The 24780-nt window shown below is 40.8% G+C and overlaps 1 protein-coding gene across 1 annotated transcript; it reads left to right on the top strand.

The window, feature by feature from the left end:
- The first annotated feature begins 2288 nt into the window (after nucleotides 1-2288).
- wu:fa25f02 (uncharacterized protein C11orf24) lies at nucleotides 2289-9796 on the top strand. Its single transcript, XM_054620702.1, has 3 exons — nucleotides 2289-2474; nucleotides 5538-5879; nucleotides 7931-9796. Exons 2-3 carry the CDS (start codon nucleotides 5723-5725, stop codon nucleotides 8809-8811), a joined length of 1038 nt encoding a protein of 345 aa, XP_054476677.1. The 5' UTR covers nucleotides 2289-2474; nucleotides 5538-5722; the 3' UTR covers nucleotides 8812-9796.
- Nucleotides 9797-24780: the final 14984 nt, after the last annotated feature.

Here is a 24780-nt window from a genome sequence, read left to right as displayed (position 1 = left end):
TACCACTTAATAAAGCGAGCGCTCCTCGCTCCTTCACAGCGGGGTGTGGGGGACATGTGTAGCCCCGCTGCGGTGCATGTCGGTGCATGTCAGGTCGGTAGAAGTGAAAGTGAACTCACCCCTGCAGAGATGTTGTGTTTGGCAGGTTTGGTTGTCAAATTGGCCGCCGGGACGAGCTGAGTCCTCAGAGCGCTCCTGAAGAGGCGGGTGGCGGCGGGCAGAGACATAGCGACTGTTCGATGCTGCGAGCGGGGAAACCAGGGAGGACAGGACGGTACAACCAAGCAGGTCCAATGCTGATACTGCTGGCCTTACTTTATGTCTTTCCTCAAAGTGCCAGCTGCAGTGTGTGCGTGAGTGCGCGTGTGTGCGCGTATTTGTGTGTGTGTGTGTGGGAGGGAGGCCGTAACGTTGACTGCCTCGGGCAACGTCGGAATTTAATTGGCTGTCGCACCTCCGGGTATCTGACACCGTGACCGAAGAGCGCGGGACGTGTCCTCATATAACCCTGATATCTTACTCTCGCGCTGTTAACGTGAAACGCTGGCAACAGGCCGCTGCGGATTAATACAAAATGAACTAATACTTCAGTTTTGGGCTGTTCATACAAGCCATATTTGAAATACGTAAACCTATTACATCTTATAAAATACTACTGATAGAGGGCTCGTGCACGTGCTCATGTTTTTGGTGAACTAAATATATATCCGTTGGCAACTACAACTACTGATCTCTCGTGCCAGTTAACGACGCTCACGCGCTGTGTGGCAGGCATGACCATTGTGATCAAAGGAAAAGGGACATCCGCGTCCCCAAAGTCCCCAAAGTCCCCTGGACCAGCCGTGGATGTAGGACATGAGCGAGCGTTGGGAGAGCGTAGGGCGGGTCGCTCTCGATAGACCCTCGTGCTCGCGGGACCGCATTTCGTGCACGCGGACCAGAAATGCTCGCGCCTCACACGGAGGATGCTTTTCCGCTCGCAGATACTGTTCTGTGCGTTCGTGTCACGCGCATAGTTATTTTTATGTGCACGAGTTTTCAGACTAGTTTCAGGTTTCAAGGTCTTCATTCTATATATGTCTACTAATATATTATATATATATATATATATATATATATATATATATATATATATTATACTTCATTTTGAATTTTATGATTAATTATATCCTATATTCTAGCCCTTGTCTAGTCTCTATTTCTCTCTATATATATATATATATATTTATATATATTTTTATATATATATATATATATATTTTTTATATATATATATATATATATATATATATATATATATATGAATTTAAAAAAGTGAAAAAAACTCTGTATATAACTTTATATATACAGTAGACCTATACCGTGATTAGTGGATGCTACTAGTAATCCAATCTGGTAGTAGTAATGTAAATTAATGTAATTTGTTTACAATTCATACACAGGTAAATTCATAGTGCTCAGTTAGACATTGACACAAACAGCAGACTGTTTGTGTCAAGAAAAACATGGAGTTGTAAAACAACTTATAATTTTATTTAAAAGTGATGGCAGACTTTCTCTTACATTGATAGTAATGTGTGTTTATTTAGCAGTGGAAGTAGAGATAGTAGCAGTGGTTGCACAGGTGGTTGCAGTTGTAACATTGGTAAGAGGACAAACAGTTTTACAGGTAGCACTAGTTTTGCCAGTTTCCCTCGTTGTGGCAAGGTTGGCAGGACAGTTCTGAGGTAATAATAATGACACCCTGAGTGGATCGTCCGTGAGTGGTTACTGATCACACACTGATCACTGCTTATTACTTATTAAATATTTGTTTCGCTTTTGGCGCACCAGGCAGAATAATATACATATTCAGGTCAGTGTTTATGAAGTGAGGTTTACATTCTGGATTACATCATAACCAAAATATCACTTCAATTAAATTTTAAATGAAAAAAAACTACAAGTATTTCCTGTAAGTCAAGTTGCTGGTGAACACAGTCTGCTGTGTGTGAGGGCCAAAGAGTCTGCATCATGCTAAAGTAACGAAATAATACAGCCAGGTTCAAGGCTATAATAATCTTAGTACACTCTGTAAACAGCAAGTGTAGCCCGATTGGACTGGAAAAATCTTCACTTTAGGAGATGATGTTTTATTTTTAAGTTGTATATTTATTTATTTATTTATTTTTAATTTGTATTATTTTATTATTATTATTATTTATTTATTTAAAAATATATATATATCATACACATTACTGCAAACTCCAGGAAGACAATCCGAATGTTTTATGTTTTAATGTCTGGTTTTAGTTTGGTGTGACCTGCAGAGGGCAGAAGTTCGCCAACGATGAGTGAACGCTGCCGGAAACACTGGAGGAGAAGAAGAAGAAGAAGCTCATCTCTTGCTTCCAGGAAGTGTTGATGTCAGCTTGGCTACCTGTTCGTCTGTCTGTGTCTGTAGTGTTCATTGAATCAATCACAACACAGCGCTGGTAAGTAACCGAAGTCACGTTCATGTAGTTATTAGCACGTCAGCGGTTGCGTCGGGTCCACCGGATAACCCACCCTAATGAAAAGGGCTTGTTAGCATTAGCTAGGCTACACTTTGTCACGTTAACTGTTATCATACCCTTAACTTTAGCTCATTTTAAATCCACCCTGTTTCGGAATGCTAACTAGCGTTGACTGTCGCAGTTTACCCCCCGTTAACTTTGGCCTTTGGACTTTGACTGTCTACGTGTTGGTTCTCTGTGAACACGTTAGCATTACCGGTAGTCGAATAAGGGCTGAACTTTGGTGTTTCTCATCCAAAAAAAAACGTCAGTTAGTGTTGGCAACTTTCCACAGTTACGTTTTATCTACTAATTTAAGAATTCATTGTCTTGTTTACCCAGCATGCACATACTAACTTAAATAGTATGTATTCTGGTCACTGCAATGTTAGCGCACCGCGAATACAACAACACATTGTTTAGATACATGTTCACACAGTGCTCTCGGCTTAACGTCGCAGTGTATTTGAATACTTGTTGGGTTGTCACGGTATGTGTTGATATAACGGCATGTGTTGGTTCTTAGGCTGTTTCTAAATGGATGTTACAAAGAGTGGCTCCGTTGTGTCCCGAGGCTACGTTTACCGGTTAGATTCCTGGATAGAGTTCGGTTCTGAGGCGTTCTCATTGGCGACGTCCCTTCAATGCAGGCTCGCGGAAGACAGTGCAGACCGCGTGCTCACTACTTTTCTCCACGTAGGCATCCGCGCCGACCTTTGAGTGTGTCCTGTTGGGACTATTTACATTTAGGGCAGGTCGTTGTGCTGGAGCTGAATGGAACCAGCCCCTCGTTAAAGCCTTGTCCAACGGCAAGACCTCAGAGACTTTAATAGAATGACGGTAATACATTACTCATATTTGTAATTCTCAACAGATTATACAATCAAAAGCCTTCTTGGAGGCTCTGCCACTTTAATGTCCTGGAATTGATATGTAAAGAAATCCCATGAGGTCCAGGTGGATTTGTTGTTGGCACTGGGCCATGTGTCCCCCTGTCTTTTTCTGTCCGTCTCCTATAACCTGTGTCTCATCTTTCTCACTCAGTTCATTCATACCTCACGGTCAGTTTTCATTTTCCCCGATCTCTTTTCACTGTGACTTTGTTGTCCCCTGTCTCCTCCCAGCTTCTCTTCTGTCTCTTCCTCCCGGCTCGTCTTTTGTGTTTCTAACAGCAGACAAACTTGGCTACACTCACCTACGAAAGTCGAGATCTGAAAGGAATTCTTGGTTAAGAGCTGCGTTAAAGATTAAAAGACCACAAGGTTAAGCTTCAGTCAATCAAACCAATAAACATGTAACCCAGTGGCAGAGCCAGAGCATGTTCATAGGCGTGGAGAGTCTGAGCCCAGTATGTATCTTGTTGAGTTTTTTTCTGTATGGCATGGTGTTAGGGTCAATCCATCTGAAATCAATCACAGAGTGTTAGAATTTGGTTTGATTAACTAGAATGACCATTCAGGAGATAACCTTGTTTGTAGGCTTTTTGACTATATATATATTTGTATTTTTAGAAGAAGAGATGTGTCTTTATGAGGGGAAGTAGTCCAGTATGACTCAACTAGGGGCGGCTGTGGCGTAGTGGAGAGCAAGGTAGTTCTCCAATCAGAGGATCAGTGGTTCGAACCCGGCTTCGGCAGTCGATGTGTCCTTGGGCAAGACACTTAACCCCAAGTTGCTCCCGAAGGCTTGCCATCGGTGTGGACTGGATGTTGCATGAATGTTAGTTAGAGTCTGATGGTGTCACCTTGCATGGTAGCCTGTCATCAGTGTGTGAATGGGTGAATGATATGTAATATACTACTGATTGTAAGATTGTATGCTAAATGACTGTAATGTAATGTAATGTAATGTAACTTTGAGGGCCCCTGTCCCCTGAATGATTCCTTCATATAGACTAACATGTAGGAAACATCTGTTCAAATCGTACAGGGTGAGGTCACAAAGAGATTGATTTTTGACTGAATGCTACAGAAGTTGGATTATAATGTTTCTTTTAGCCGAAATGCGGGTTCAACAAATTTTGATTTTATTTTTAGACAGTGGCAGACTGCTATTTCTTATCACTTGTTAAGCTCTTACACCAATCCAAGGCCCTGTAAACATGGTCGGTGTTGTCTGGAAGCAGAAATTGCAGTAGATTTTGAGTGTTGTAAGAAGCAGGTTTCAACAGAGTCAACAACCACAGCTATTTGATTTGTACTCACAAACACTGGAGTGAAATATGGTGCTGTTTCTTCTACTTGAGTATCGCTTTACAAAAAGTAGAGAAAGTCCTGAAAGTGTCACCTCAGAAGAATTGAAAAACAAATAAGATTATTAAACTAACTTTCTTCATGCATTGCCTGCTGCTTAATTGAGCAACCATGTAAAAGCAAAATGTAAAGTATAATCATTACTATGGAGAATGGTTTCAGGACTTTTTTTTTGTTGCAAAGAATGGACATAAATGACTGGCTCTGCTGCACTAACTTGTTCTGACACTAGATGGCAGTCAGTCCTCACGTTTGGCTTGTGCTGCTGCTAACTGTCTCCTGTGAACGGCATTGAACCAAATCCGTCTCTGCTGGAAGCTGTGATTACATTTCACAGTAAAAGGCTGTGGGCAATTTGTTTGAACTGTAATAATGTGAGACTTTTTTTTTTTGCAAAGTAGTCTGTCTGTCTGTCTGTCTGTCTGTCTGTCTGTCTGTCTGTCTGTCTGAGCCTGATCAATCTTCTTGAGATTGTAGCTCTGTCTGTCTGTCTGTCTGTCTGTCTGTCTGTCTGTCTGTCTGAGCCTGATCAATCTTCTTCCTCTTTATTTTTGGTATCTTTTGTGAGGCGGTTCATTTTAACGATTTAATATTAGTTATTTTATCGTAAGAAATGAATGGGCTTGGAGCTGAATGTCACAGACAGAGCATTGAAGTCAAAAAATGTTGAACCCTGAAAACAGTCTTTGCTGTCAAGTGCACTAATGCATATTAGTATCCTTTTAATGGTTGGTGTTGATGTCTTGTGCAGGTCCAGAGAGCGGATGCTGCCTTCACTTCCTCCTGGTGTTCATCCTCCCATTTCAGCTGAGCTTCAACTCCCTGTTGACTGGCACCTGACCGTGCCGGTTAAGCGTGCGCATGTGTGTGTATGTGTTAATTCATTGTAGGCCTATGTGAGTGTGTGTGTCTGTGTCAATACCTCCCCAGCCCAAAATGTCCACGTGTCCCTCAACGCTCCAGCTGAGTCCATCGGTGTGTCTTCATCTCCTCTGCCTGCTGCTGGTCCCCCTCACTGCCTGCTCCTCCTCAGCATCCAAAATCAAACTGGTTACGGCCGAGCCCACAACACAAGCTCACCGCTCCACAGATCGTGAGTATGAGCCAGGATTCACACACAGAGGACCTGTGTGGTCCCATGATGCAGCTGAAAAAAGTTTATTAAAATGCTGGTTATTTGTGTTAAGACTTGGGTGAAATTTCGGTATTAAAGCTGCATTTATATCATAGACTGAATTTAAGAAGTGGACGTAGTCATCAGGACGTCAACCATTGATTTGTGGACTGCTCGTTTGAAGCCTTGAATTTAGTATTTTGGCCCTCACTTTTTTGTTTTAAGCTGCTTCATGGTCTATTTTACTGTAAACGGTATCAGAAGTTATTAAATGAACATCATGATGAATTGAAGAAAACTTGAAACTCAAGTTTACAATGTTTACTGAGGTAATAAATCAAGTGAGAAGTAGAGTCGTTTTCTCATAGACTTCTATACAATCTGACTTCTTTTTGCAACCAAAGGAGTCGCCCCCTGATGGCCAGTAGAAAGAATGCAAGTTTAAGGCACCTTCACAATGGCTTCACTCCTTGCCATCTGATAATACGTAATACAAAGTGTTAAGAGTCCCACCATACATGCCCATGGTGTAGATTTAGATTTATAGTTCAGCTTTGGTTTTCACCTGTTGGTATCGCAACCGAAACACTAAATGGGGTAATCATACCGTGATCCTCACGTTTCATGGTTTAATTATATTCCCCACACTAACTGTCAATAGCTTTAAATCTGCACACAGGCCACAGAACAGAAAATAATTACTTTAATGCCCATCCATTTTTTCGATCAATCGTTTAGTCTATAAAATGTCAGACCATTGTGAAAACTGTCGTCCATTATTTCCCAGAGTTCAAGGTTATGTCTTCAAATTCAAATGATAGAGAATGTGTTTAAATACTATGATAAATGATAAACTGTGAACAGTGATTTTTAAACTCTAGCAAGTCTCAATATCGTCAAAGTGCTTCAGAGATAAAGGGAAAATGTTGCTAATAGTTAAGCTTAGGCTTCTGCTAACCTCCTCAGCCGTCACAGCTGCCTCACTGCAGCAGGTTAAATGAGTAAAGGGATAGATAGAACTGCGAATAGGCTAAACTACTACAGACAACTAGAAACTACTAGCCAGATGCCTTTTTTTTTTTTTTTTTTTTTTTTTTGAACCAACGTAGCATGAAAGCATGGTGGAATTAGCGTAACACTGGTTACCTGTTATTTATCTTAACAAAGTTCCGATTTATCTGGCGACAGCAATGTGCTTTACCCTGCTGCGAAAGAGAGTTTGTGTGGATGAAGCTGGAAGTTGTTCAATTTTACTCTTATAGCCACTTGCTAGTTAGCTTACTACCTTGCGAATACCACCATTCTTTAATGCTACACTGATTTATAGAAAATGAGCTCAACAGAGGGTCGATGGTCTGACATCTGGCTCAACGGTTTTCTTATGCTGCCGCGCACATTTTTGGGTTGCATATCCATCTGTCCGTACGTCCTATCCTCATGAACGTGATATCACAGGAACACCTAGAGGGATTGTTTTCAAATTTGGCACAAATGTCTACCTGGAATCAAGGATCAACCGATTTAGAATTTCGTGGTCTGATGGCAAAAGCAGGTTTTTGGCCTGAACTCAGGAATTAATTCATGACATTTTGGACAGACATGGATGTAAACTGCAACTTGTGTGGTCGGTGGAGCCAACCACAATGCGGTAAATCTATTTTTTTCTTTGTGTTTTTCATTCTGCTGGTCTTCTGTTTGTGGAATATCATGCGTGCTCTTGTTGTGTTGTTGCTCTGTGCTGTTTATTTGTTGACTAGTTCCATTGAAGTGGCAAATCAATACTCTGCAAGTGGGAAAGAAAATTAAGAAATTGCTTAAAGTGTTTGCATCGACCTTAGTGGAGATTGCAAGAATTATTTTCATTTCCATTTAGAAATGTTTAACTCAGTGTCAACTGAACAGGTCCAAATACTAATGTCACATATTGTCTGTTTAGAAAGGCTTCAGTCATGTTATTCAGATCCGATGCGTTTCATAATTAATTGATGTTTATATCAGCCTAGTCATTCATGGTGTTGTTTGCTCCCCAGGTGATAATCGTGGTGTTGCCACAGATCTGCATCAAAAAAATGACTCAAAAGGCAAACGGGAGGACCTATTCCCCTCCAACTCGTCTTCATCAACCCACGCATTTAATGACTCTACGGTATCCTCAATAAACCAAACATCCAATCAGCAACCAGCATCAACAGACCATCAGGGTACATCACCAGCGCCGGTCACTCAGCCTGTAGTCCCTTCTCCTTCTACAACCACAGGCTTGACCAAGCAGGCTGCTCATACTGAACCCTTCACCAGCACTGGAACTATTCCATCCACTACTACGGAACCTGTGAAGAGTGTATCCACAACCCCTTTACTGGTGACTTCTAAAGCCACAATAACACCAGCGTCTACTACAACAACAGCAACGTCTAGAACAACAACAAGACCATCTACAACAGAACCAACATCTACACATCCTGCAACAACTGCTAAAGCAACAACAAAAGCTAATGAAACCGTCGCTATTCCTACAACCACAGGTACAAAGACGTCGCCTCCACCACCACCACCACCATCAGCTGCCCCACCACAGCCAAACGCTCCAAGTACTGGTATGCCACCAGTTCCGACCTCTTTACCCAGAGGTCCTACGACTGTAACCGTCACCAGTACCAGCGCTACCGCCGATCGCAACAAGCCCGTCCCCCCGGGAACGAGAGTCGCCATGGTAGACGTAGCGGGAGATGCTCTGACCAGCCAACTGGTGGATACAGCGTCTCTGCTGGCCGTCCTGCTCTTCGGCCTGCTCTTCTTCTTGGTCACGGTGGCCGTGTTCGTCACGCAGGCGTACGAGAGCTACAGGAGGAAGGACTACACCCAGGTGGACTACCTCATCAACGGCATGTACTCGGACTCCGGGGTGTGAGAGGGGGAGGAAGAAGCTAAACACAACGTGCGGGGATCATTTTTTTGCGCTTGGAGTCTGAGACTATAGACTGGATGGTGACACGGACATGCAGTGTATTCACTGACAGTTCATGGAGAAGTAGGAATGGACTAATCTGACCAACAGCTCACTGAACTGACCCCAGAGCAGTCACTGATCTGTTTCTACCATAACGCTTTGTTCTTTCCCTGCTTCCCTTTCTTCAATGGTTTGATTGTGAGGAGTCTGGCGTGTCCCAGTTTTGCCAAATGTTGAGCAACAAAAATCTGAGGTTACAGGGATGTAACTCCAGTTCTAATGGCCCTCGACAGAGGCTCCTCTGTGCATGCTGGTAAGTCCAGCTGCAGTTGGTTCCAGGGTGGCTGGACCAATCAGGATGCTTCCAAGATGATAAACGCTACAGTTTTTTTTCTTTTTATGTCTTAATGTTCCTTTGCAGATGAATGTAGAGCTCATTGAGGACTAGGGCTGTTTCTTAAGAACCATGAACCAAATTCATTGTAGTTAATTTATAGCATGATTCATTTTTGCTAACATCCAAGCAAATGTTCGAATTTGAAGTATAAAGTGAGAGCCCTATTAAGGACCAAAGCATATTTCTGGTTATTACATCAGAGATGTGACTTTAATTTTCTAGAAATTAACTGATAACTTATTCCACATAAAAGGTCTAATTTGACTAAATGAAAGTAGCAGAGAGCTACTCATAGCACCATGTTGTACATCACCAATAGCCGACACAATTTCAGTCTTATGGCCCTTTTAATAACCTTTCAGCCAGCGCGGTCGTCGCCTCTATTTCAACAGGCACAAAAGCGAGGTGTGCCACTAATCCAAGCCTTGGTTGCTGCTTCCGTCTGTTTGGTGAACAGAAGTCTTCTTTTAAGACTTGTTTTCCACTCACTTTGAGTTTAACCTCCCAAAAAAGTGGTTTAGAGAATCTGGATAAACTTTTTTTTTTTTTTTTTTTTTTTTATACAACCTAATGGATATAACTTTAAAGTGAGATGCAAGTTGTGATACATATATTACAATCCTTTGAATGTAGCAGATCTGACCTGAGCAGCATAGAGAGCTGGACTTTAATCAAAAGCAAATAACCACGTGGAAAAAGTTCACAGGATTCCACAGAGGTAGAGGAGTTTTCCCAGAAAGCCAGAGTTTTACACAGGCCCCCCTGCCAGCTGAATACAGCGGGAGATGCAATTCAGTCGGCCAGGCATTAAGTTTCCCCAGATGTGGCCTGGTGTGCCAGGGCCAAAGTATATTCTATGTGTAGTCTGGTTCAGTCAGTAGGCCAGAGAGGGACCACCGAGTCATCTCAGCCAAGTCATCAAGTTGATGATTTCTTCATCGTCCCGTCAAGTCTGTTAACGTTGGCTCTGTTTTTCTGACGTTTTGGTTGGCAGCTGCTTCGCTCTGCGATGTTGACGGCGTAAAAAAACAAAACAAGACAGACGTATGAAAACAAATCACCTGATTGGATTCACACTGAGAATTAATCAAATCAATCCCAGTTACGTTAGCTACACTCCTTAAACTTGATCAAGGACTTAGAAGATTTGACATCAGACGCAGCTACAGCAGTTATTCCTACCCGTTACAAAAAAAGGTGTGCGTACCGGCAATGATGATGTGGTTGCACTACACAAAACATATTGTAGCTTATATTGGGGACTGGTGAAAATACTCACTTTTTCAGTGTAGCTATCTTGAGAAAATCTAACGGCCTCTTCCAAACAAAGGGGAAAAGGTCTGGAGATGATAACCGAGAGGACGGTTGTCCAGAAAAAAAAAATCCCCTTTAGTATACCTTCATTAAATATGAGTGACGGTGATGGTATATGTGGCATTTTTTTTAATGTTCTCCATTGGTTTGTTTAAAACATCTCTTAATTTTAAGACAAATCAGACATTTTGGGGAAATCGGTTTGTTTGTTGTTAAACCCACAGTTGTAGAACATGAGAAGAGGTTATTAAGTTCAGTATTGACATGGTTGTCAGCCGTGTTTCCATTCACACATTATTAAGCGTGTTTTAAAGTATTTTGCGTTAGAAAAGCGGTTTGGAAACGGCAAAATTGCGCACAAAGGTTTTCACCCTCGCTTGAGGTGGTTTTTGCTTGAGTTTAAAAAGAGTTGAGGCGCTAAGTGGGATATGGAAACGCTTCGCCGAATAATTTCGGATGTAGCGAACATTTAGCACCCATGACCTCTTCATTCAAAGAAGAGCAAAGAACGACCCTGAAGGCTTTTCTCCATGGAAAAGATGTCTTCACTCTTCTCCCGAACTCTTGCCTTTGGTAAGAGTTTGATTGACAGATGGTGCGTCCAATCACCTGCCTAGTGTTTTTTTTTAAGTGCCTTTCCTTTTCCAATGACAGCTTTTCAGATTTTTCTGTAGGGTAAGGTTCCCTGGCCAAGGGGATTTGGTTTTTTTCCAGTTGGCAACCGCTTCTTCTTCTACTCTGTTTACTGGCGGATTAGAGCCAAGCGTAGCCTAAAGCGCCAACTAATGACCAGAACTACTCCGAAGCTGAGTTAATTTGCTCCAAACCATTTAATAGAAAACCCACCAAACCCACCAGCTTAAAATTCACTTGACAATTAAAAGGAAACACGGCTGTTTTACAAGAGCAATTCTTTTTTTTCTTTTTTTTTTACTATGAACTGCAACTTAAAATAAATAAAAACAATGTCTTAAACCACAGTTAAGCTAATGACGGCCACACAATGTCTTTTAACAATTTCCACACGTGTTAAGACACGGATGCGGTAGTAGCTTAGCTTAGCACAAAGACTGGAAGCAGGGGCAACTGCTAGTCTTTAACATTTGATGGCGCTAGGCTAGCAGCTGCTAAACACATCCTGGGCCTATCTCTTACTGGAGACGTCTGTCCAACATCAGATGAAGCTCATCCAGATCTCCTCCTCTTACTGTGGTTAACTGCCAAGAAAATGTTTCAAAGTCTTATCATTTCACTTTCATTTCATTAGCTTTCATTGATGCCAATTACATTTGGTCTTTTTTGTGTGTGTGTTGTTCATGTTTTTGCACACATGGGTACAGGGCCACACTAGTTTAGTTCAATATATTTTATAATTCGCTCACGGTAAATTATTTTTAATGCCCAGATATTTTGAATATATCGGGTTGTGATTCTTCTGTATTATTCCACTGTCGGTCTCCGTTCACGAACAACTTGTGGGTTACATTTTGTCCATAATTCCTAAACGGAGTCTTCATGTAGCTTTATGTTTACTTCACCATGCATTTTCTCTTGTTTTTGTATTTTGAGATGTTTTATATTTCACTGATGAACATGGATCCATTCATCCACTTATTTTGAATACATATTTTGGTGACCCATAACTCCCGGGAACATTTGCATTAAGCAAAGAAAATAATTCTGACTTGCATATCATAGTTTGTTACTTAACACATGGGATGATAATAATAAGGAAGTTATCAGAATTATGGAATTGAGGTAAAAAAAAAAAAAATCCATAAAGAGTGATATGCTCGAGCTCATGAGATAGATTGCTGTTAGAATCTCATAGTTATGAGTCACATTAACAACATATGGAAGTTGTAAATGTGAATGCACAGATAACCGTCTAGAAGTTTGAGTTCTATTTGACAAAGTGATGACCACAGACTCAGTAGCTATTACCTTAAGTTGTGTTCAATGACTGAATTACTGTTGCCTTTTCTCTGTTCCTTACCAGTTTGTGTATTCTTTTTTTTTTCTTCTGAGGGGTTCATGGTTGATGAACAATTGCCAAATAATCACTGAAGCACATTATTGTATGATAAAGCCAAGGGAAACATAAAGCCATTATCAATATGCGACTGACTGATTAAATGACAACGTGACAAGAAGATTGCCGGATGGATCTGGAAGCTCACACAGCAGAGGAAGTTGTCAAATGTGTGCTATTACGTATTTCTGCTGGACCTACTTATTTTGTGTTAATTTTCCACATCTTTAAAGTTGATTTCATGTCGGAACTGATTTGTTTCTTTTCCTGATGTTGATATTTTGGTTTTAAAAATGCAGGGGAACATTCAATTTGTCAAAAAAGAGCATTAGATTCCACCAGTAAGGAAGCAGAGAGCGGCTTTGTTTGAGATGTTTATTCCCTTATCTCAAGGAACAAGATCTTTATTCCGATATTCCGAGATCATCAAATAATCAAAATCAAAATAGAAATAATTTAGCCGCTCTCTGCTTCCATACCTGAGTTTAATTATTTTAAGTTTATTTTCTCATGATCACTGACTAATTTTGATAATCTCACCATGACAATTTTTGTTTTCTCGTCATCAGAAAATTATTTCATGATTTCTGCATATCCCAAACCATTTAATAATCATGAGATAAAACCAATGAGATTCAGACATTAGGTGATCACTGCCCTATGTCTGGTATTTAGAGATTATTAGTATATGCAGAAACCATTCGGGTTATTTACAAAAAAAAATGATTCAGCGATCGTTAGAAACAAAATCTAATGCCTCTCTTGAGGTCTACAGTGATGACTAGAATTGTTCTTGTGACAATTAGAATGTAGTGCATATTGATGATGTTACTGTGTCCATTATGTCAGTGAAGCATTTTCAAGATTTGATGATTTTCTAACTGTAATTTAGAGTTTCTGATGTCAGTTATTCTAAAGTGAGCTGTTCAAGGTCCTTTAAACAATGCTGGCAGATTGTGCTCAAGGTGGATTTGTGTTGGCGGTGTCTGATGAGCAGAATAACGAGAGAAGACACCTGCCGTGTGCCAACATAACATTGTACGAATGCACTTTAAAAAGATATTTTTACTTGCAGAGAATAAATAATAAAAAAAGAACCAAATTGATCGTGCTGGTGTTTGGGTCAATCGATGTTGTCTAATCTTTATGTTTTATTCATGGGTGTGGGGTGTTGTGTGGTTACGGTGTAATACCATCATTCAGCATGTAGGGAGCACTCATTGATCAAAGCTGTGGAGCCGGGTGGAGCCGGCGGTTCAGTTGGTGTTGGGTCCCTCAGAGAGCTAGCGGTTCGATCTGCACATCAGATTTCTCACAGCTACGCCCTCGCCTCGGGGATGCACAACTACTTCTTCTTGGCTTCTGCGCCACGTGTTTGTAAAAGTTGAAATCATTTTTATTGGTGTGGATTTCCAAGCTGTTCTTTTTAATCAGATGGCAGAATGCGCACTAATAAAATTCACATTCGTGTTAAACAGTGGTTTGTGTAGAAGGTTTGGCAGGAGAGGTGTTGTTTTTCCAAACTTACCTCAGTGATCGTTCCAATACCTGTTGTAGATTAAGTCCTTTTGGGTGTTTCGGTAAACTTGGGCACACTAACTACAAATCAGCCATTTTTCCCAGCATGCTGTATTGTTTTAAGCCTTTGGATTCCAGTCCACTTTGTAAACTTTTTAGGGTTTACCATTAGCAAAAATTGTGATTAATATCTGGTTCTTTTTGCGGTAACACCGCAGTTGAGGATCCAAGCGAGAAGGTGTAGTTGAAACACTTCAGACCACTATTTGGTCAGAGAGAGTTCTCACTGAAACCAAAGGTTAATCAAGTTACGCCGAGTTGTACAATGCTGTAGAAATTCAGTAACAAATGACATGCAATGGTGTACACATTGGCAGTATCAGGCTGTCTGTGGGGCGGGTACAGAAAAAAAGGGCACCAGCTGCATGCGGTGGAGCAACAGCGCTCAAAACGTTTTCTAGTAGGGCAGCCTCCATGACACTGCATCTCATTTTCACCACTGGAAAGGTACCCTAGAGGGCTCTTCAATAATGTTTTCTCCACTGGAAGGGTACCTTGGTGGGCACTTTATCATGTTTTATCACCTTTTTTTTTCAACTAGACAGTGACTAGAGGGCTCTTCATATGTTTTGGCACTGAAAGGGTATCCTAGAGGGCTCTTTATCATGTTTATTCACTGGAAGGGGCACTTTGACTGCATTTCTTTTAAACACCAAGGGGGGCGGGTCCTTATTTCTGACCAAACCCAAACAGACTAGAAACTTGAAACCAGAGAGCACTGTTATTCAGCCTGGTGTAAAGTTACTCTTTAAGTAAAAGAATAAAAGGCACTTAAAGTATAAAAAGGAAAAGTTCTATAAATGGTCAGTTTCAGATAGTTTTACTTTATATGTATTAAACAATTAAAATGATGTTTCTGATGCATTTATATGCTTAGCAGCATGTTGTATCCTTGGAAGTCCCATGTTCTTTAAATTAATCTTAATCTGCAGAGTAACTGCTTTCAGTTACATGTAGTGCAGTAGAAAGAACCACATTTCTCTCTACAATGTGGTGCAGTAGAGGTACAAATATAAAAAGAAACTTTAGCATAGAGGGTTCAATTATATATGTTGCATTAAGGGAAGTGTAGGATCCAGATTTTTGATGGATTCTTGACACAATTTAATAACTAAATGTTATGATGGCTCAGGCTCTGCTGCAAAAATAAATCAAATATGGGGTGTAAGTCCTCGTCAGTTTTATGGATGGAAGGGTTACAAAAAAAAACACTTCAGGAATGCAAACACAGCAGAAAGAGCTTCACATCAACCCAACTGTACTGCAGTCCAAACACTTTCAACCACTGAAAATACACACCGATCCCTCAGTACTACAGTTTCCATGTGCACCGCGGCGTGTTGCTCCCTGTGCCTCACCTCCACGCTGATGTGTTTTCCAGAGCGTCAGCGACTGCTTTTCATCTTAGTCATCCGCCGTAACTCTGCCAGCACACCCACAACAAAGCGGACGCACACAGCAACACATCAGTCAGGGTGCATGGGAGTCCAAACACAGCAAAGCCACACGCAGACTAAACACCACACACACAGTAAACACGTTTCTCAGCCACCCTGCGCAACTCGCAGCCACACAAACATCCAACCACTGGGGCCTGTGTACTCTGGATGGATGATTTAGAATGCGAGTAATTCATTTAAAATCTTTTTTATTTCCATCGTGGGAATGTACTCTCATTTCAAGACGGCACGCATCACAGTAAACAATGCTACAACTGCCATAGACAGAATACACATATAATCAAGATTTGCCTGATAAACTGGGGGGGGGGGGTGGTAGTTGTGGGAAACGGGAAACTGTGTTAACTGACTTCGCTGTTGCCCCGAGTGATTTAGCAGCTCCAGTCTGCACATTCTCACTCAATACTGCACCTATTTAAAATTTAAAAAAAGTTACCCTTTAGTATTTTCTATCATAGTTTTGTAAAGGAAGGGCTTTGAGACTTTGGTAACCCTAGCTGTATATTATTTCAAATTGTCTTCATGTGTGCCATAACATTTTCCACCCATTAACGTCTACCCAATGAGAGCAGTGGTGGTTTGGCAGATTTCCTTTGAAATCGACTCTTATCTGCTGTGCCAAAAATGACAGGAGGCCTGAGGCGTCTGACTGTACACCTGAAAGTGTAAAATCCCTCTAGGAGCCAAATGCATTGCAATTCCTGCTTGATCTGGTTATATCTCATTATCATAAATATTATTTAAAAAGTGTTTCAAAGATTGTAGACCAGAATGGTACAAATGTTGCAGTCCAGCACACCGTGATCATCATGAGATCGTAGGCTTAATAATGAGAACAGACTGGACCAAACCGCTATGCAAACTAGGATTAAAGTGGATACTTGTATTTTGCATAATTGTCGTCAGACTTTTCTAGCAATAATTGCACTAGTGATATTATTTTACATATATAAACATAACCAGATGTGTAAAGCCGGATTATTGAATTATTGCCCTGAGGGCCACAGATCCCCAGCTGACTCAACAGCCCCGAGTTCCCTGTGTGTCACTTGGTTCCTGGTATTTGGTTTAGTTTTCTCTTTTGTGGAACATGCAGGTTTAAAGTACAATATCATCAGAAAGTTAAGGGGCCTTGAGGTGACGCCTGCACCATTACATTATGACCTTGTGGCCCTGTATTGGAGGAGCTTCGTGTCAGATCTACTCCTAAAGTGTAATATTCACTTGTGCCTCTGGGAACAAGAAACTAGCAACATGTTGGGGCCAGTGAAGTAGAGACAGGCAGGTGAATCCAACTGTTCGGGTCATTTCACACCTCTAAGTTAGTCTCAGCCCAAACATAGATACTGTTAGCTTTGAGCCTCTCATTAATTGCAACCCACGGACTGATGTGAATGTGATTCTCTAATATTCTTTAAGAATAATAGCAACATCTGGGTTGTTTGACTCCCAGCGCTGATGCTATGTGTGTGTTTGGTATGGATTTTTCTCTGCTTAGAAAGTGTTGTTTCCCAGAGTTTTAAGGGTGTTTTTTATTGGGCACTTTATATGAGCCATGCCTCGTTGAGACACAAACAAAGAGCCATCTGCAGAGCGCTGATTGCTTCCTGGTCTGAAGATCTAAGGGAGTTAATTGGCTGGAGACAAACACACCTGGAGGTGTGTGTGTGTGTTTGTGTGTGTGTGTGTCTGTGCATATCGTGCAGGAGGTTGTAAGGGTCTAATACCTGTGGTGTAATTTATGTACTGTTGTTTGTCTAACTCTATCTTTTGATTTACATTTATTTTACATTGAGATAACATGAACTGGATGGAATATGTGTCAGTCTTTTCAGTGATGCTGGAACAACGTGGAGTTTTTTCTTTTTGGGTATTTCCGTATCAAATACATGTTATAATTACCTCCGCCAGGTACCGTGCATTAGCTTGCTTGTGTGATTGAAAGTGCACCTCTGTGTCTGTCCACGTCTCATCTCGCATTCTGCTGCAGCAAACTGCTTTACAATTTATGTGGTCAGTCTTGGATGAATGCTCAAGGACCTCTGGTGGTTGCTGCTACTGACACTTCTCAAAACACCTTTTACTACCTCTTCTGTACTGCCATTGACTGCCTGCTGACCTCTTAACTCACTACTCTTAGCTGGCCCCGGGCCATTAAGGGCCTATATTGATAACATGGCTGAGTGCTCCGCTGACCCACCGTTAGCTACTCTACACCCAGAGACACAGTTAGGGGAAAACAGTTAGCTCCCTTTCAGTGTTTTGGACGGGGTGTTTGGCTAACCGCTAACAGCTAACGGAACTACCAGTACACACACACTGCTGGTGTACATCGCCGTAACTCAGCTGCTGATACCGAGGAGAGACAACTTGGTTTAATATTGTTTTTTGGCAAGATTGTATGAAATGTCAAATACAACAACTTTAAGACAATTGCCTGCATACATTGCCGCTTGTTCTTTTAAATTGAATTACCTTTGTTGTTGCAATGTCAATGTGTTCCCAGATTACGACAGAAGGGTTTTATCATAGCTGAAAAAAACAATTTGAAACACTAGAGAATCAAGACTCAAATTGTAATAAAAAAATAATTATTCCTTTAAATAACTGGAATACAATAATGCTAATTTTCTTTTCAAATGCATTTGGAGCATCTTTCTGACTGGCTCTTAAAACCCACTTAATTTGCCCATGTGTTGCTCCTTCTGTGGGCTCGGTTTGGAAACCAGTCCTCCTGTAAAGCTGCCATTTGGACAACGGTGAACGGTACATATGAATTAATTCTTGTGTGCGCACACGCGTACAGACAAACACATGACCAGCACACCCACACTGACAGCTAACCAGCACACACATATTCACACAGCAGGGGGGGCGTTTAAGGTTCAGGGAAAACAAAAGTTTTAAGAGGGAAACATGGGAGCCATTAAGTGGGAAAACTGTGAGAACACAACTTTCCAGCTTCAAAAGACGTGTTTGGGGCTGCCTCATCTCCAGGCCACGTTGTGAAACAGAAGACAAGTTATGTGATAACTGCACATCACTTTTCCAAAATCACCACAGGGCATTTCATTTTTTCAGTTGTTTTCAGTGGTTCGGTTGCAACAGGTGCGCATCTCCAATCAACAAATCTGGCACCTCTGTGGCTGCCAGGTTTAACTTGTCTCAACTTTTCAATGTGAGCATATCTTTTTTCAAACAGGCACCATGACAACTCTGTAACTTTTTCTTTTGATGGTGTCGGACACAACTTGGGCAGTGGTGGAGGAAGTACACATTAGGAACAAGTGACAATACACCAGTTTAAAATGTTCTACAAGTAAAAGTCCTGCATTTAAAATATAAGTATGTGAAAGTACTCATGACTAGTCAAGGTCCTTTACTTACTTATACACCCGTACTAGAATTACTTTTGTTTCATTTTGTGCACTTGGACTCACGCTGCAAGATCGTTGAGATTGAATGTTTCACTGCAGCTGCATATTGCTAAAGAGAAATGTGAGAAGAGTTTTGAAAAAAATAAATAAAGTATAGAGAAGTGGGAGGTAACAACTGTTAAAAAACAAACCAAAAAAAAAGGAAATTTTATCTTCACTAGCGGTATGTAGCAATGTTGAGTGTTCACACTGGAAAACAAATAAAAATACATTGCTTCAAATTTTTGTCTTCAGAATAAACAAATTACATTTTTGCATTTGATATCAATTGTAAAAAAAACAACAACCTGTAGACGTTCAATATTTGCTATAGTTTGTAGTTATTTTTTAGGATTAAAAGCACATACAAAACATATGAAATTGAACATTTATGAAATATGATACTTTATTTTTGATTCAACCGACCAGCCAAATATAAATCTGTGATAATTAAAGCCACCTGGAAAAGCACTTAAATGCACTAATGATATAATAATAATAATAATAATAATAATAATAATAATAATAATAATAATAATAATAATAATAATAATAGAATATATTATAATGTGCCACTAACACGGACCACTTTTCTGCCTGATGACTATATTTAGTTAGTACTTAGTTTCATACTTTTGCCTAGGTAAATTTATGAATGCAGAATTTTTTGAATGTATTGTCACCGTGTATTTTTAAGTATGCAACACTAAAGATGTGTCCCAATCCAGCGGCTTAATCCTTCGGAGGGTGTATTTGTAGACCGGTTGCGTCACAGCGGCCGTGACAAGGCTGTCCCATTTCAAAGACTCCTTCTAATGCGGCCGACAAATGCAGCCTATTTTCCCAGATTTGGAGGATACATCTGATGGATCCTTCACGGCCCAACATATCCCAAGATTCATTGCGTGCTGGTGAAGTTGATTTTTTTTTTTTTTTTATGACATGGCGACTAATGGACCAGCAACGAGAGAATTCACATTTAAATGTAATTATTGGGTTTTAACTTACCTGAATATCTACCTAAGTGTTAAAACTAAAAACAAGGGACCTGATCAGATCACACTCATGTTAAAATGATCGGTTAATTTAAGTGATGCCATTAACTAACCAGCTAACGCTACTGAGAGCCGCTGCGCTATTTATAGCAGCTCGTCCATTTTAATCTTTTCATTTAGCTTTACCTCTTTTATGACAACCACAGCTGGTTGCTAGGAGACGGGAGTGGCAAAAGGGTGGGGGTGCGAAAAGCTGGTGACGCAAACAGGAAATCATTTGTGGACCAGACCGTCTCATTTCGGGGGCCGCTCGGTCCAGCCTTCGCAGTATTCAAAGGACCCGGCCGACGTAGACCGCGAAGGCTGAGTCCTCCGAAGGCTGCAGCCGCTGGATTGGGACACAGTTTATATGTAGGAGACACAGCAGTGGATTGTGGTGTAAGAGTTCAGAAAAAAACCAAAACCAAAAACACACAATAATACAAATAATACATGAAATTAAAAGAATGATCCCTTTCTAAAGTTTTTTTATTTAAATCTAGCAGTGGCTTCCAAAGTCACAGCCATTGTGATCCATCAGCATACACTCACTTTAAAGTACATATCTGGTAAAAAAAAAAAAAACTGCCTAATTCTGACATTAAGGTATTGGGGCATGCACTTGCTCATGTCTGTAGCCTGTCTGACCTCTGCGATATGAAATAAAGTGCTGAAATGAGACCAGCTGACAGATGACACAGTGATCCAGTGCTCAGAAAGGCTACCCTATAACTAGAAAAACCACACGCAGCGTCCAAGTTCTCATTCGCCATGCGTCCATGGCCGCCCCAAACTTGACCAGCCCAGATGGTTCAGCGCTGATTGATTATTGTTTCTAAATTTAGATTAAAAAAACAACATGTAACTCTGCCAGCACCATGTGAGAGTGGCCCACTACCAGATATGCTTGTTTGTTCCCTTTAATCCCCATTAAAAAAACACATCCGTAATCCAACCAAGCTGTTGGTGAAACCCTAGAGGCTGCATTATTCATAGGACCCCACAAGGAGCTGGAAATGTTGGACAGAATGAGCAATATTCTGAGGATTTTGAGTCATTGACTGTATATAAGAAGTGGTCACCGTGTGTTACCCATTGGTTTGTGGACTACTTTTTCGGAGTCTTAAATTTGGCATTTTTGCAGTTACCATCTTCTTTTTTGCAACCAGAAGTGACACAAGAAAGTGTAGCTCAAACGAACGCTGAATAATAAACATTTATTGTGCGACCAAAAGGTGACATTTAACTTTCATAAACTGAGAACACACTGTGAAAGAGTTAAAGTTCTAAGACAAAAACAAGGACAACTTCCAGACCTTGACAATGACCTGTCAATCACAATGTAGCCCCACCGTAAAGCATAATCTGCTTTATGGTCTATTATAAATGGACCATAATTTACTAAATGAACATCATGCTGCACTGAAGAAGACTTGAAACTAGAGATTGAGACCATAAACTCATGTTTACAATGTTTACTGAGGGAATAAATCAAGAGAGAAGTAGAGTCATTTTCTCATAGACTTCTATACAACCAGAGGAGTCGCCTCCTGCTGGTCAGTAGAGAGAATGCAAGTTTAAGACACTTCCGCATTGGCTTCACTCGGCAGAACCAGAGGTTGCTGCCTGGGCATAACGTAAAAGCAATAACTGCAGTCTTGCGAGGAACGCGTCAATCACGCTGCACCTGCCTCCCTATCCCTCATAACGCCCCCAGCTCGCACGAGCCAATGGTAGCCTGGCCCAAAAACAAGTTCGACTGTCACCGAGGAAAAACACAAAATAAAGGTCATTTACCTAAATTATCTGACTTATCTGAATCAAATAGAGGAAACTATTGCAGGAGAAAGTAGAGAGAGATTTGTTGTTCAGATATATTTTATCCTGTGAGTGTTGGCAAAGATGACGGCACATTTTCAGGTCCTGTGCTACTGAACCAAGAGACCGCTAGCTAGAGCTGCTAGCACAGCTAACCGTCGCTGCTCCAAGAGAGGAGAGACAGCAGGTGCTATGTCAGATATGAAAAGACATGTTTTATTTTACTCTCTCACTCTTTAAGATGCTGATGAAACTTTCTTGTGCACATTTCGTGTGTGTTTTACGCACATGAGAAAGTAGTGAATAGAGATTTGCTATAGCATTGTTTCGATCGAGGAGCTTAAATTGGCTTATTTGGTAGTAACCTGATGTTGGACATAATGCTGTTGTGTCTCTATGTTTTATGAGTTATTATGCAGACCTGTTTGTGTACTTAAATAATGTTCACACTAGGAGAAACGGAGCATTACTATTTGTGTCTATCATGGAGTTTTTGATGTTACTGCTATGATCTGTTGCTAATAGAGGGGCGGCATAATTGTTTTTCGCCTAGAGCGGCAGAAGTCTATGCGTTGGTCTTGTCTCTAAAGCTTATTTTCCCCCAGTTAATGACAAATTTCCAGGGGTGAATTTTTACATAAGTCATCCGTTTTAACCATATTGCGTCTCAAAATGAAGCATAATTAAGGGTGTGGCTTCTGTGAGTGATAGGCGGGTTCCGTCTCAGGTCGCTAGCTGCTAGCATAAGATGCTAACTCCCTCCTGTGCTGCGTCACCCTGGCGATCCACCTCTTCGCCCGTTTTTAGAGTTAGACTGTCTCGTCACGGCCAAGATGGCGACAGCAGGAGCCACCCACTTTGAGCTTCACAACGGCTCCTCAGAAACATGTGGTAGACATCCCGGAGACTATATCAATATTGTAAACAGTCTCATGGGTCGAACCCATGTGCAAAAACGTCTGGTTCTGCACTTGTTATTCAGTTTGTAGACAGCAGGTGGAGCAGGAGGACTAATAGCTTTACCAGACGTATTGGATGCCTTGTAATTTCAGTTTAACGTTGAGAACACTTTGTGTTTATTCGTGTCCTTGACAGCCTGGTTGTGAAGTAGAAGGGAATGGATTTCTTCGGTTGAGTCCTATAAGTCATATTCATGAGCAGGCAATGATTCACCCCTGTTTTTTATGTTTGTGTCTGTCTGTTTGTTTTTGGTTTACCAGTGTAGAAATATGGCTCAAATCACACTTTTTCCCCGCAAAATTTAGAGGGAGATGAAATCTGTGTAAACAAACAGAGAAGCTCAAATTACAACAAACACAGAGGAAGAGTAGACATTACCTCTCCACCATATCTTTACATAGATAGTAGTTGTTTGATGTTTTATTAATGCTCTGAATATTGTATAGAGAACCTTTTAGGTTGGGAAAATTAGTTAAAACAATTATAGTGTAAAGAAATGGAGATCCTTTGGTCCGCCAGGTTACAGATCATACATACCAGCGTATATGTTTATACAGGATGTAAAGGCTCTGAGCTGGTGGATGTATATATCGAAATCTCTGCTGCTGGTGAGAAAAACACTCACACACATAATCAGGACAAGAACAATGTAAAGCACTCACTGCACTCTGAGTTCTGCATATACACAGAAAACAGTCTCCAATGCTGTATATTAATGTCTAGACATGGAAACATACTCAATGTCATGTTGTGGTACACGTAATGCAGGGGTTTCTGAAGGCAGCCAAGTCTCCAACATGTGAAACGGTTCGGTTTCATAAAGAGCCCTCCTCACCGTGGCCTCAGACAGCGGGGAGCCTCCACCTGTTCCTTGTTACCCACGGAGAAAGAGAAAGGTATTTGTTACACTCAGCTATATAACTCCTAAGCCTCCCTCTTTATGGAGCGAAGAGCGCGGACCAATGCAGAGATCGTTTTGATATTTGTGGAGAGCAGTGCGTGGATCAAAGCGAGGCCGGCGGCTGTTGGTTTGCAGGTGACTGGGGAAAGAAAATATGTTTCATTACAGCATTCCAGCACCGCGGCTAGGAGCCTAGAAACAGAATGAATAGAAGGGATGTGTTACGGCCTCAAATTGCTAAAATTAATGATTCCCCTCAAGGGAAAGTAGCAGCTGTCCAACATAAATAGAGCATAAATTCAAGAACATTTGTTAGAACATGAATATCAAGATGGATGTATATTTTATATATCAAAATATATAAAATATACATCCCCTCCCCCAGGACCGGTTGCTAGTCTATCACAAGGAAGACACATAAAGTTAGACCAAGGTTCAAGGTTTATTTATTCATTGTACAACCCAGGGTTACACAACAAAATGCAGTTGATGTCTCTTTATATTACATAAAAAAGAAATCTAACAATCTTTTATAACTTTATATCAAAATGTCAACATTAACTTTTTGTTTGAGACAGGACATGAACATCGGTCTCCTGGACAAAGTGCTGTGTTTGTTCATGCTCTTTACATACATTTAATCGCTATTATTTATAACAATAATTGCTTTCCAAAAGAAACAAAGGAAGTGACTGCTACCCACACACCCCTCGATCCCAAAAAAATTCCACATATAATATATTATCCTTAACAGATGAATAAATATAAAAGTAAACGAGGTAAAGTAAGAAAAAATAAAATAAAATTGACTATATTCAATTTAATATGAAATCTGTGCTTTAGCAATGGATATTTTAACGGCTATTATGAACATGAGGAATGATTACAACAAGCAATGTCAGTGTACATATGCTGTAGATGTAATGTAAGTATGGGAACCTCACTATTGTTTTTAAACAGGCATGAAAAATTCATTTAATGCATGGGCGGCTTATGAGACAGTGGGCCCCTTGGCACAGA

This window comes from Anoplopoma fimbria, chromosome 19 (genome assembly GCF_027596085.1).
Source record: "Anoplopoma fimbria isolate UVic2021 breed Golden Eagle Sablefish chromosome 19, Afim_UVic_2022, whole genome shotgun sequence".
NCBI classification, from domain to species: Eukaryota; Metazoa; Chordata; class Actinopteri; order Perciformes; family Anoplopomatidae; genus Anoplopoma; species Anoplopoma fimbria.
Note: the sequence above shows the minus strand (reverse complement) of the source record. Positions and strands in the feature narration are given on the sequence as shown.

What these genes read in the sequence shown, in the direction of transcription:
- wu:fa25f02 (XM_054620702.1), top strand. Translation starts at nt 5,723, where the DNA reads ATGTCCACGTGTCCCTCAACGCTCCAGCTGAGTCCATCGGTGTGTCTT. An exon ending in AGCTCACCGCTCCACAGATC is followed by an intron (nt 5,880 to 7,930) that starts GTGAGTATGAGC and finishes TTTGCTCCCCAG; the next exon opens with GTGATAATCGTGGTGTTGCC.